General features: G+C 39.4%; 1 protein-coding gene across 1 annotated transcript in view; it reads left to right on the plus strand.

Annotated features, from left to right (window-relative positions):
* Positions 1-10,829, plus strand: part of CREBL2 (cAMP responsive element binding protein like 2) — a 28,755-nt gene extending 17,926 nt beyond the window's left edge. Inside the window, exons 2-4 of the mRNA NM_001261237.1 lie at positions 5,050-5,247; positions 6,823-6,967; positions 10,411-10,829. Of these exons, the coding sequence (NP_001248166.1) occupies positions 5,050-5,247; positions 6,823-6,967; positions 10,411-10,415 (348 nt within the window). The 3' untranslated portion in view covers positions 10,416-10,829. The remainder of the gene's footprint in view (positions 1-5,049; positions 5,248-6,822; positions 6,968-10,410) is intronic.
* The last annotated feature ends 3,709 nt before the right edge of the window (positions 10,830-14,538 follow it).

Here is a 14,538-nt window from a genome sequence, read left to right on the forward strand (position 1 = left end):
CCCAGGAGGCGGAGCTTGCAGTGAGCTGAGATGGGGCCACTGCACTCCAGCCTGGGCGACAGAGCGAGACTCTGTCTCAAAAAAAAAAAAAAAAAAAAAAAGAAATTAGAACAGGAAAAAAAAGCTGGATGTGTGGGGTTATTTTCATAGTTTTCTTTGGAGTTTATGTTGGTACATGAAAGTCAGTACTTTTGTTTGTGCATATTAATATGTTTCCTCACAGAAGTATCACAAAAGAGCAAGGGAACAATGTGGTTATCCTTGAGTTTTTGAAAACGTTATGAATTGTGAAGAATGGTCTTTTGGCCCAGGAATTAATTTAAGGAATTAGTGGGCTTGATTTCAGTTTTAGCTGCTGGTTCTTGGTTTCTAATTAACTTCCCCTATCTGTTCCTCAGTCTGTATGGATTATGATATGTATAAAGTTCAGTTGTTAAGGCAACTAGTACTAACCTACATTTGTATGATACTTTTTTCTCTTTTATTTTTTTATCTCCTCAAATTCCTTTTACCAAATAATTTTTTTCTTTACAAAGTAGTCTCATATACATTGTTATAGCTAAGATTTATAATAATCCTGTGATACACTTGACTCTCTTGGAACTTTAGGCATTAGCTGTTACAAAAAGCCAAAACATTCGGCTTATTAATGAGGAAAAGTTAAGCTAGAGAAGTGGTGATTATATGTTTTATTTATTTATTTATTTATTTATTTTTTTTTGAGACGGAGTCTGGCTCTGTCACCCAGGCTGGAGTGCAGTGGCGCGATCTCGGCTCACTGCAAGCTCTGCCTCCCGGGTTTACGCCATTCTCCTGCCTCAGCCTCCCGAGTAGCTGGGACTACAGGCGCCCGCCACCTCACCCGGCTAGTTTTTTGTATTTTTTAGTAGAGACGGGGTTTCACCGTGTTAGCCAGGATGGTCTCGATCTCCTGACCTCGTGATCCGCCCGTCTCGGCCTCCCAAAGTGCTGGGATTACAGGCTTGAGCCACCGCGCCCGGCCGATTATATGTTTTAAATGTGACTTTATAGTAGATGACATAAAATACAGAAACCTTAGATTTATTTACTATGCCTTTCTAATAAAAAAAAATGGAAGAACACAGATCCAATTAAAATATTTTGCTACCATGAAAACTAAACAAAGGGTTATAGCTTTTATTTTATATTTTTATGATTGGTAGATTTGTTTCAAAAATCAGTGAAGTCCATGAAGTACACTGTGTTCTCTTTCTGGCTTCTCAAAATCAGCTACTCCTGAATTAATTAAAAACAGCAATATATGAAGTATTGGATTATAGTGTTGTGTGATTAATGACTCATTTTACTACATAAAGAATAGATGTCATTATTCATTTATTTCACTGTAGACATGAGTTCTCGATGTAGTACATATAAGCTTTTCAAAAAGTGTATTCAGTAGTAAATACACTTTATTTTAACGCAGGGTGATTTCAAAATATTTTATTAAAATTATGCAATTGATGAGATATAAGGATAATTTTAAATTTAGTCCATTGTAATATTTGGATGCACTAGGTCATCCTGCAGTTGCTTTCAAATATTTGGCTCTGAAGAAAGTTTCATAGATAGATAGATAGATAGGTTTTTTGTTGTTGTTGTTGTTTTGAGACAGAGTCTCGCTCTGTCCCCCAGGCTGGAGTGCAGTGGCGAGATCGCCTCTCACTGCAAGCTCCGCCTCCCGGGTTTACGCCATTCTCCTGCCTCAGCCTCCCTAGTTGCTGGGACTATAGGTGCCCGCCACCACACCCGGCTAATTTTTTGTATTTTTAGTAGAGACGGGGTTTCACCATGTTAGCCAGGATGGTCTCGATCTCCTGACCTTGTGATCTGCCCGCCTCGGCCTGCCAAAGTGCTGGGATTACAGGCGTGAGCCACTGCGCTTGGCTGGTTTTTTTTTTTTTTTGAGTTGGGGTCTTGCTGTTGTCATCTAGCCTGGAGTGCAGTGGCCCGATCTTGGCCCACTGCCACCTCAGCCTCCCAGGTTCAAGCGATTCTTCTGCCTCAGCCTCCTCCCAAGTAACTGGGATTACAGGTGCCCACCATTATGCCCGGCTAAGTTTTATATTTTTAGTAGAGATGGGATTTCACCATACTGGCCAGGCTGGTCTCGAACTCCTGACCTCAGGTGATCCACCTGCCTCGTCCTCCCAAAGTGCTGGGATTACAGGTGTGAGTCACCGTGCCCAGATAGATGTATATTGTTATAATGTAATAAAAACATGACGATTGGGCCAGGCCCGGTGGATCACCTGAGGTGGGCACCTGTAATCCCAGCTACTCAGGAGGCTGAGGCAGGAGAATTGCTTGAACCTGGGAGGAGGAGGTTGCAGTGAGCTGAGATCGCGCCATTGCACTCCAGCCTGGGCGACAAGAGCAAGACTCCATCTCAAAACAAACAAATAAAAAACATGACGATGATGCAGAAGAGAAAAGTTTTAAAAGACCAGATTTTGAAAACTTGAAACTAACTTGGAAGTAGTACTGAGGCACCTGGCCTTTTTTTTTTTTTTTTTTTTTTTTTTGAGACGGAGTCTCGCTCTGTCGCCCAGGCTGGAGTGTAGTGGCCGGATCTCAGCTCACTGCAAGCTCCGCCTCCCGGGTTTACGCCATTCTCCTGCCTCAGCCTCCCGAGTAGCTGGGACTACAGGCGCCCGCCACCTCGCCCGGCTAGTTTTTTGTATTTTTAGTAGAGACGGGGTTTCACCATGTTAGCCAGGATGGTCTCGATCTCCTGACCTTGTGATCCGCCCGTCTCGGCCTCCCAAAGTGCTGGGATTACAGGCTTGAGCCACCGCGCCCGGCCTCTGCACCTGGCTTTTAAGATGGTGGTGGAAAGGACATATTTTGTTTTTCCCCAGAGCCTTGGAGTAATCTGCCTCATTTCAGAGCCACCCCACAAAATGCTAGATACAATGGTTGGCCATCATGATATGACAGAGTTTGGTAAATGTGGCTGATTCACATTTAAAGCTTGGTTTTCTTGACCTAACAGACTTAGTAATTATCTGATCTTTTTAGGGTGCTTAGCTTTGTGAATGTGATACTAATAGTATTTCAAACAAATCCAAGTTTTTGTATCCAAACAGATATTGACCCTTTGAGTTTTGCTACCTGGGAAGGCATCTACATTTGTTCTAATAATTTGCCAGTGTTTGATTTTTGCATCTTCTCTTTTAGAATTGCCTTTAAAGCCTTAGCAATATTCCTGTCAGGACACTAAATGTGTAAAATTTTTATTCTTTGAGGGCAATTTTCAGAAAGAGCTAGACATCAGTCATTCAGAACCTTGTCAGATAAAGAAAGTGGATAATCAGATTGGGAATTTAAAGAATAGTGTATAGCTCTAACATATTGTTATGCCTTATAAAACTTATAAAAACTGGCTCCAATACTACTTTCCAAAAAATCTTTGAATTGTGGCATTATTGGAAAAAATGTACTCCCTTTCAAGGTGACTGCATTGAAGAACACTTAGTTGATGAAATGTACCCCCTTTCAATGTGACTGCATTGAAGAACACTTACTTGATGTGTAAGTTCAGGTTCAAGTGTTTAATAAGTCATCATCTTTACCACATAGTTGCATCTTGCATAAAAACTGGGGAATGTTTCAAAGCTAAACAACAAAGAAGATTAAATTACTTTGCCAGTCACCTAATAATTGTGCCTAGGCAGGTAACTGAGTAACAGGGATATTGAGAGGTTGCTTTATGACATCAGTGGGAGCAGGTAGAAATCTACTGAGACAGTTGAGACTTCTGTGTGTTCCTTTGGGCTCAACAAAGTTGAAGGAATTTATAGCCAAATTCCTTAGGATACATATTTATTTTTATATATATAATTTTATACACATATTTTATTATCTAATTTGAAAATCATAAAAATATAGGTGAGGAAAAGCTATTTATAATTACACCTATCAGAGAAGTCTTCATTGACCTTGTTTACGTCCTTTCTTCTATGTATTGTTTTATAATGTTGAGATCATAATGAACTTACAGTTTCGAATGTTGAGTTCTTTAAATGTATTTTGTTGGAATTATTTTCTCAAGGCAATAAAAACTTCTTAATGAGTCCAGGCACAGTGGCTCACACCTGTAATCCCAGCACTTTGAGAGGCTGAGGCAGGAGGATCGCTTGAGGCCAGGAGTTTGAGACCAGCCTGGTCAACATAGCAAGACCCCAGCTCTACAAAACAATTTTTTTTTTTTTTTTAATTAGCCAGGCATTTAAAAAAACCTAGACCCAGCTAATAGGGAGGCTGAGGCAGAAGATCACTTGAGCTCAGGAATTCAAGACTGCAGTGAGCTATGATGGTGCCACTGTGCTCCAGCCTGGGTAACAGAGTGAGCGAGAACCTGTCTCAAAAAAACAAAAAACAAAAAAAGAGGGTGCCTGGACCATGGCTTACTCCTAGCACTTTGGGAGGCCAAGGCAAATAGATCACTTAAGCCCAGGAGTTGGAGACCAGCCTGGGCAACATGGGTGGAACCCCATCTCTAAAAACAACAACAAAAATACAAAAATTAGCTAGGCATGGTGGCTCACGCCTATAATTATAGCGACCGGGGAGGCTGAGGTGGGAGGATCACCTGAGCCCTGGAGGTCGAGGCTGCAGTTAGCTGTGATTGTGCCACTGAACTCCAGGCTGAGTGACAGAGTGAGACCCTGTCTGGGAAAAAAAAAAAAAATTCATGAACAAAATATTTACTAGATATTTTTTAGTTTTTTATTATCCATCTCCGTATGGTTTATAAAGTTTACTGGTGAGCTATTTAAACTTCATTATCAAATAAATAATAAAAATGTACATTGTTTCTTCTTTCACGTTCATGGTTTCAAAAGTGTCAGAAAATAAATTATGAGGCAAAGACCCAGAAGGCATTTGATGGGATTATGCTTTCTTAGTTCCATAGGCTTCACTCAAGTTTTGTTTGTAAATGTTCTCTTTGCTAATATGCAGCCATAGTCACTTTTCTGTACACAGAACTAAGGGAAAAATTATTTCTTCTCTCGCTTGCTGAAGGTGGTTGGAGGCAAAGTAAAGAAGCCCGGTAAACGTGGTCGGAAGCCAGCCAAAATTGACTTGAAAGCGAAACTTGAGAGGAGCCGCCAGAGTGCGAGAGAATGCCGAGCCCGAAAAAAGCTGAGATATCAGTATTTGGAAGAGTTGGTATCCAGTCGAGAAAGAGCTATATGTGCCCTCAGAGAGGAACTGGAAATGGTAAGAAATTGTCAATAAACACATGAAAAAATCACCCTAACAAATAAATAACACATTAAAATACGAAGATACCAGTTATCACCTGTCCAGTTGGCAAACATTGGAGAGACTATTAACCTGTTAGCCAGGATGGGGGCAAATAGGCATCTTCATACACTGCTGGTGGGAGCGGAGTGTACATGACTGTCACACTGAGGAACTGTTTATGAGAGAAGAAAATGGAAAATAACCCAGATGGACAACAATAAAGGACTGGTTAAATAAATGTTACTACATTCATATATTGGACTACTTCGTAGCCAGTAAAAATCACAATGCACATCTATTTACTGATGTAGAAAGATACTCACAATATATTGGCAAGTGGACAAAGCAATATAACAATGTGTAACTGTGCATGGCATAACCATTCGTGTTTAAGTGACTTTATTTATTATTTTTTAAATTTTTACAGTTTACTTTTTTGAGACAGAGTCTCGCTCTGTTGCCCAGCCTGGGGTGCAGTGGCGCGATCTCGGCTCACCACAAGCTCCGCCTCCCGGGTTCACGTCATTCTCCTGCGTCAGCCTCCCAAGCAGCTGGGACTACAGGCGCCTGCCACCACGCCCAGCTAATTTTTTTTGTATTTTTAGTAGAGACGGGGTTTCACTGTGTTAGCCAGGATGGTCTCGATCTCCTGACCTCGTGATCCACCTGCGTTGGCCTCCCAAAGTGCTGAGATTACAGGCGTGAGTCACCGCACCTGGCCAAGTGACTTTATTTATTTTACATGTTTTATTCACTCATCCATTCAGATGTTGGACAGTGGCTGTAAAAATGTGAAAGAGAGTAGATAAAACAGAATTGAAACTCCATTATTGTGAGTTGAGGAAGGAAGTGACAGAAGAGAGAGATGATATTACTGTGATCATTATACAACTGAGACAGGCTTCCATAGGTTTTTAGAAAGTAAGACAACAAGGTTGGAACATGAAGAGAGGGACATGAACAGTGTTGCATATATTGTCCAGATATATACTATTCAGTAGATTTTTTTGATATGTTGAATATGTGACATGCTATCAATTATTTCTTACTTTCTGCAGTGTAAGCCACTTGAGGGCAGGATCTTTGGTCAGCTTTGTCTTTGTATACCCCCAAAGTCCCTAGCATGCACTCTGGTAGATAGTAGACGTTTAATGATTACTTGTTAAAGAGAGAAAGAAAATTACTGACATTTCTTTCTTTGTTTTGGGAGTAGAAATAATACTGTGACAAGTGTATATATATATAAAAGATGAATTCTAACTAGTGGCCCACTGTGGGGAGATGTCCTTTTAATCACAGGGGCCTTTTAAATCTGAGCAACACTCCAATACATCAAAGACGATTCAGCAGCTGTTTTTCCACCTCTTCTGAAAGATGGCAGATCTCATACATGTCTTCAGTTTATAAATAGGTAATACCATGGAAAGTGGGTTTCCCAGCAGCGAACATGACTTCTAGCCATGGGAGTTCTTATGTCTAGGATTTCTACCAGTGGTTCCTGAACTCTGAGGAGTAAAGGTTTATTTAAATATGTTTTACATATTTCAGTACAAGCAGTGGTGCATGGCAATGGACCAAGGAAAAATCCCTTCTGAAATAAAGGCCTTACTCACTGGAGAAGAGCAGAACAAATCTCAGCAGAACTCAAGCAGGCATACCAAGGCTGGGAAGACAGACGCTAATAGCAATTCCTGTAAGTACAATCAATGGGAGAGTTTATATTTAAGAGGGTATCTTGGCTGCGCACAGTGGCTCATGCTTATAATCCTAGCACTTTGGGAGGCTGAGGTGGGCAGATCACTTGAGCCCAGGAGTTCAAGACCAGCCAGGGCAACATGGCAAAACGCCATCTCTACAAAAAAATACAAAAATTCACTGGACATGGTGGTGCACACCTGTAATCCCAGGTATTCGAGAGGCTGAGGTGGGAGGATCACCTGAGCCCAGGGAGGTTGAGACTGCGGTGAGCCATGATTGTGAGACCCTGTCTCAAAAGGAGGAAAAAAAGGGGTATCTCAAGGTAGGGTTTCTGTTGACCACTTTTCTTAGTATGTCTTTAAATAAAATGTTGATGCCATTTTTAATACACTAATAAGCAAGTGAAAGGGCATTAGATTCTGGCCAGGTGTGGTGGCTTCTGCCTGTAGTCCCAGCACTTTGGGAGGCGGAGGCAGGCAGATCACTTGAGGCCAGGAGTTTGAGACCACCCTGGCCAGCATGGTGAACCCTATTTCTATTAAAAATACAAAACTTAAGCATAGTGGTGTGTGCTTGTAATCCCAGCTACTCAGGAGTCTGAGGCACAAGAATTGCTTTAACCTGGGAAGTGGAGGTTGCAGTAAGCTAAGATCATGCCATTGTATTCCAGCCTGGGCAACAGAGCAAGACTTCGTCTCAAAAAAAAAAAAAAAAAAAGAAAGAAAAAAAAAAGAAATGGCATCAGATTCTAAATATTAAAATGCGTTTTACATGGAGTCTATAAAGAGCAACTGATAAATTTATCAAAATTTTATTATTAATAGACTTAGTCCATAAATGGGAGTGGCACTAATCTAGCTTTTTGTTAATAATACTACCTTTATTTGTATTTCGATTTACAGTTTACAAAGTACTTTCATTTATATTTATCTTAAATATTCCCTACAATGATTGTGTTAAGGAATTATACTTATTTTATAGATGAAAAAAATAGCAAAAGGCTGGGTAAGGTGCCCAAGGTCACACAGCTTTAATGGTAGAACCCGTCCTCACCTAGTCCAGGCTCCCTAGTGCAGTAGCCCATCACTGTAAGGATTGTTTTAATTGAAGTAAAATTCACTTAACATAAAAATTGAGAGCCATTTAGTACATTCACAATGTTGTGCAACCATCCCGTCTATGTAGTTACAAAACATTTGATCACCTCAAAAGATAATCCTGAACCCATTAACCAGTTAATTCCCATTGCCCATTTCCGCCAAGCCCTTGCAACCATGAATCTGCTTTCTGTCTCTATGGATTTACCTATTCTATATATTAATATTTTATATACATGGAATCTATACAGTATGTGACTTTTTGTGTCTGGCTTCTGTCACCTAGTATAATGTTTTCTTTTTTTTTTTGAGACGGAGTCTCGCTCTGTCACCCAGGCTGGAGTGCAGTGGCCGGATCTCAGCTCACTGCAAGCTCCGCCTCCCAGGTTTACGCCATTCTCCTGCCTCAGCCTCCCGAGTAGCTGGGACTGCAGGCGCCCACCACCTCGCCCGGCTAGTTTTTTTATATTTTTTAGTAGAGACGGGGTTTCACGGGGTTAGCCAGGATGGTCTCGATCTCCTGACCTCATGATCCGCCCGTCTCGGCCTCCCAAAGTGCTGGATTACAGGCTTGAGCCACCGCGCCCGGCCTAATGTTTTCAAGGTTCATCCACATTGTAGCGTGTATCACCAGTATTTAATTCCTGTTTATGGTCAAATAATCATATATATACAGTTGTTTATCCATTGATGGACATATGTTTTTACTTCTCGGATATTGTGAATAGTACTGCTCTGAACATGTGTGTACAGTATTTGTTTGCATACCTGTTTTGAATTCATTTGTATATACAACTAGGAGTCAAATTGCTGGGTCATATGGCAATTCTATGTTTAATTTTTGAGGAATAGTCAAACTGTTTTCCATAGTACCTGAAACATTTTACATTCCCACCAGCAATGTATGTCTGTTCCAATTTGTCCACATCTCATCAATACTTATTTTCCATTTTTTAAAACTATAGCCATCCTAATGGGTATGGAGTGATATCTCATTGTGTTTTATTTGCATTTCCCTAATATCTAATGATGTTGAACATATTTTCATGTGCTTGTTGGCCATTTGTATGTATTCTTTGGAGAAATGTCCAAGTCCCTTGCTAATCTTTAATTAGGTTTTGTCGTTGAGTGGTAACAGTTCTTTACTGTGGTTGCAAAACCTTTATCAGTTACATGATTTGCAGATATTTTTTCCCCTTCTCTAGGCTTCTTTTCACTTTGTTGATAGTGTTCTTTGATGCACAAAATATTTTAATTTTGTTGAAGTCCAATTTATCGATTTTTATTCTTTTGTTACTCATGCTTTTGGTGTCATATCTAAGACTCCATTGCCAAATCCACAGTTATGAAGATTTACCTGCCTCATGTTTTCTAAGAATTTTATGGTTTTTACTCTTTTATTTGGGTGGTTGATCCATTGTGAATTAATTCTTCTATATGGTGTAAGGTGGGAGTCCATGTGTTGCATGTGAGTATCTAGTTGTCCAAGCAACATTTGTTGAAGGAACTGGAGACTTTAAAATGAATATGTCCTATGTTGATTTCTTCATTATTGTTATTACTCTGGGAGCACTTTAAATAGCTATAAGGAAATGTTGCAAACCTTTTTTTTTAATTAATTTTTTTTTTTTTTAGGTCAACCTCTGGGAGCACAGAACAACTTTTTTTTTTTTTTTGAGACGAAGTCTCGCTCTGTCACCCAGGCTGGAGTGCAGTGGCGCAATCTCGGCTTACTGAAACCTGTGCCTCCTGGGTTCAAGCGATTCTCCTGCCTCAGCCTCCCGAGTAGTTGGGGTTACAGGTACATGCCACTGCACCCAGCTAATTTTTTGTATTTTTAGTAGAGACGGGGTTTCACCGTGTTGGCCAGGCTGGTCTTGAACTCCTGACCTCAGGTAATTCACCTGCCTCGGCCTCCCAAAGGGCTAGGATTACAGGTGTAAGCCACCGCACCCGGCCAGAACAAACTTTTTATGTTTTAAATATTTTTTACAAAATTGAAGAAATTGGCTTTTTGATAACTTTTATTAGATGAGATAACATTTGTCTTCATGTAGGTTGACAACTGCACTAAAATCTCAGACTCCACCACTATACACTTCGCCCATAACCAAAAACCACTTCTACCCCAAAAGCTACTGAAATGTTTAAAAATTAGAAAAACAAAACATTTGCCTTCATCTAAATTAAATTAATGGAAAAAAGCCAAATCAGCTTTTTTTTAGTCTGTGTTTTTTAAAATTAACCTTACTGAAAATAAAATTTTGTGCATCTTAAAACAGATTAATTAAACTTTATTGACTTTTAAAGCATTCTTACATTGGTAACTTTTATTTTTCAGGGTGAAGATTATATAAAGATGAGTCAGTGATTGAAGCCAATATTCTGATTCCAATGGAAGATGGATGGGCAAGAGTGTACTTCTTGGCTCCATTTACTACCTACTGCTCAGTAGTCATCTCTGTAAATCTGCAGTTTCTACCAAAATGTGTGATCATAGATCTCAAAGGATCTGGCTTTAACTTTCAATACTTAGCAAATCTACAAACATTCAGACCTGTCTGGTCGGTGTTGCCACCCACGACATTTAACATGTTGTGATGCTTGAAAACACAGGAGTAGAGAAAACGGATGAAGATTGTATTTTTGCACCTTAACTCCACATTGCTTTATTGGTTAATTTATATTCTTTCCATGTAATTGATGTAATTGTATGTCTGTGTGTGTTTATATCACCACCTTTCATGTTTTTGATTGCCCTACAAAGAGAAACCAAATGAGCTGATTACTGACTGTAAGTTCTCAGCCTTTATGGACCTAATCTTATTTTTATTTACTTGAGTAATGTTTATTCTCTGCATGAACCATGACTTCTCCTGTGAGCCATTCCAGCATAAGCTGTGAATATGTATTAACAAATATATACATTTCTATTTTTATAATCCATAAGGATATGCCTGTTTTAAATAAAATACATACTAACAAAATCTATCAGGAAAACCCTGAAGACAGCTTCTAGTTAAAACCTTTGTTGCTGTCCTCTCAAACTATATTTATAAAAATTTGCTAGGGCCAAATCCATACTTGCAGAATAATTCATCAAATTTTATTTTTAAGTGAAAAGTAACCTTTCAGGCATTTCAGCAGCATACATTGACAACCTAGGGTATATATGTATGTATGTTTCTTATTGTATGTCTATATATGTATGTGGGGAGGACAGGAGTGAATGTTCACACACATTTTCTTGCGTACTCAACTGAATCAGAGAATGTTTCTGAAGAAAGTAGGATGAAATTAGCTGCTGAGATTGAGTTTCTGCCTTAAAATCTGTAACAAAAAAGGGGACAAATTGCTGGTAGATCTATTGACCATAGCCATCATCAGAACACTTAGTTTCTTCCCAGACATGAATTTCCTGACAGGCTCTGAGCCAGAAACACACTGTGGGCATGCATCTGGTTCAGCCCTGGCTATGCCTCCACTGTGGAGGGAAGCATTGGAACTGGAGTTGTGCACAGCATTGCAGCTAGTGGGCCTGGCTGGGGGTGCAGAAGAGCAGGGTAATTCTTTCCAGTTCCCCTTGCAGCTACACGTGCTTTCTTCCTGACTACCAAATGGAGTGACGGTTGAAGAATCAAGCTCATAATATAATAAACCCAGACAGACCCAGAAATCTTTTAATTTCCCCAGCGAGATACTTTATCACTCTCTCTTCTCTTTCCCATGGTTAAAACAGGAGTTGTGTTCTCTGTCGCTGCTAAATTATTCTTCACTCGAGTGAAGCAAATACTTAGCTTCCAAATAAAATACGTTGTGTTCTGAACTGGCAGTTTAAGAGGAGATACTGTAGTCTAGATTGTCTTTGAGGTAGAACATGCGATGGACCACATAGTTTAAGATTACAAGGTACTTTCCCTCTTCTCTCAGGCCATGCATTTGAATAAAGTGCCTCCCTTTAGCCTGAGCTTCTAAAGACCTCTTGTACTTGGGTTGCAAACTCAGATCTCTAGTCTAGTCTAGTCTAGTCTAGTCATGTGTGACTATGTACTGAGATACCACTAGCCCAGTTTGCTGGGTCTCTCTTATTTTTTGGAAGTTAGGGGTTTAATAATATTTAATGTCTTTTTAGGATCATAAACATAAATAGATTTGTTGATATTCAGGCCTTCAGAATGTAAGGGTTTTAAATTTAGCATTCAGATTGTAATTGGTATGTTTTTGCCATCTGGTCTACTCAATTGTATATGTTTATTCTGCAGAACAACCCAAGATTTACTTTATGTTGCTTTGTTCAGTACCTTTTGAATTCCTCCAGAAGAGTTGTTTTCAAAACAAACATTCCAAAATGAATGTGGCTCTTCAATGGAACGTCTCTATTGTGCTTGAAGTATTTCTTCTCTGGTTGTAATTCTAAATTACAGAGTCATTTGAGCTTCCTCCCCTCCCGCTAGTATCTTTACAGGAGCAGGGAAGAGCAGTGACTTTATCCTCAGGTAGAGGATGTGTAATTTTGGGTGAAGTTAAATTACAATTTATTTGAGGTTATTCCTAAACCTATTTATTTGGTATTTTGGAGGAGATCACACTAAGAGAACGTTGATTGCCTCGGCTATTGTGCTGGCTGGACACTTTGGTCACTTTTGAAGCATGTTAATAAATGTCACTGATTAAAACAGCTGGAGCATTTCCTTCCCATTCCAGTGAAGGAGCAGCAGAGTGAAATCCTGGCACCCCTCGCCTTCTTGTGATGACAAGAAGGCTGACAGTCACAGAGTCCAGGAGAAGGTGCTGCTCTCCTTGCTTTCTGAGTAAACAGAGTAATGTTTTCTTTTTCTTATTTTCCCAAGGAAAGAAAGGGGGAAAATATATTTGTATGTTTAGACCAGTCAAATTCTGTCATTATTTTATCTTCAACCTGCTGTATATTAGAGCAGCTGAATATAATATGGAATAAGTTTGACCAGGTCAAGTTTTAGGATATAGTTGAATTTCTTTAAAAAGTTTTCTATTTTATCTAAAATCTTTCTATTATATCTAAATCAGAATGATCGTCCTGCAGCAAATTCACATTACTGTTTGCTGGCTAATCGACAGTATTTATCAGCATCACTGTGTAGCATTCTATTTTAGCATCTTTGAATTATGATCATTTGATTTGGCTAATTACAAAAAGTACAGGTTTAAACTGGACTTACCTTGAGTTAAAGGCAAAGAAAATCTAAAAACATAAATGTTATGTTTCATAAGAAATCAGTTGCATATTATCCATTACATACTTAGTTTTTAAAAGAAGAGTCACCTTGAATTATTTTTTGAGTCACCTTGAATTATTTGATCTCTCAACCTGCTTTCTCATCTGTAAAAAAGGGGGGAGGATAACTTTCACAGGGTAATTGGTAGCCTAAATAGGAGTTACAGAAAACTGTTTGTTAAATAGGAAAGAACTACATTAAATTTAAATATTCACATTATGCCTGTGTTTGACTATTGTTAGGATTTAAATCACTAAAGATCAATATATTTAGTGAGTTGGACTCTATGTAGTACTGTAGATATCACATTTCCCAAGTCATCTTAGCTATATCATGTCTGTCCTTGGAATGGTATAGTTGGAGGCCCTTTTTAGCAATAATAGCCTTCTTTTGATTAGACTAACATTAAGAACAACTAATATTCCATCTGGCAATATCATCCTATAATTATCCGCATAAAGCAGGCTTTCAGACTGCTTGGTAACTTGGCTCTCTTCTATTCCATCCATTTCACTTAACTACGAGGTGGTCATGAATCAGTGGCTGGACTGCCTTGTAAGGTTGAGCTGATTTTGCACTGCACAAAAGTACGCAGTTAAGGAGGCGAATGGACCTAAAAATCTAGTTCACATTCCCCTCAACAAGCTATGTGTGGAGGAAGGGGCTCCTGCCTTCTCACTAAGGTGTACATGTCTCCCCAGAAGAGATGTCTTTTTCTAATTTGCCCAAAGGGGATACCTGTCTTAATTTATCCACCAGGGGGTGCCTTTTTAAAAATGTGCAGAGCCGTCTGGTGTTGCGGCTGGCTTTTGCTGGCTCCCCAGAGGAGAACCAATTGTGTGCATCTCTTCCCAACTTGATGTGCAGTGACATCAGGTTGGTAGCTTTTAATGGACAATGGTAGGAATATTTATATCATAGAAATTAGAAATTGCTGCAGATTGTGGATCCCCCACCCCCTCAGTCAGTTTCTAACACACCACTGAAAAAGGCCCAATGTAGGCTAGCATTGCATTTCCCAGAGCAGGCACACTGGAGTTCCAAAATGTGTATGATTAAAGGACACATAGAGCTAGAATAACTCTATATAAAGTTTTAGGCAGCTTGGAGATGTCCGTATCAAATTCAGATTGGTTCACAGACACATGGTCGTTCTGACTCAGAAACTGTTATGGGTCACAAAAGAATATGCAGTCCAACTCTAGAAATGACTA

Source organism: Macaca mulatta, chromosome 11, assembly GCF_049350105.2.
Source record: "Macaca mulatta isolate MMU2019108-1 chromosome 11, T2T-MMU8v2.0, whole genome shotgun sequence".
Lineage (NCBI taxonomy): Eukaryota > Metazoa > Chordata > Mammalia > Primates > Cercopithecidae > Macaca > Macaca mulatta.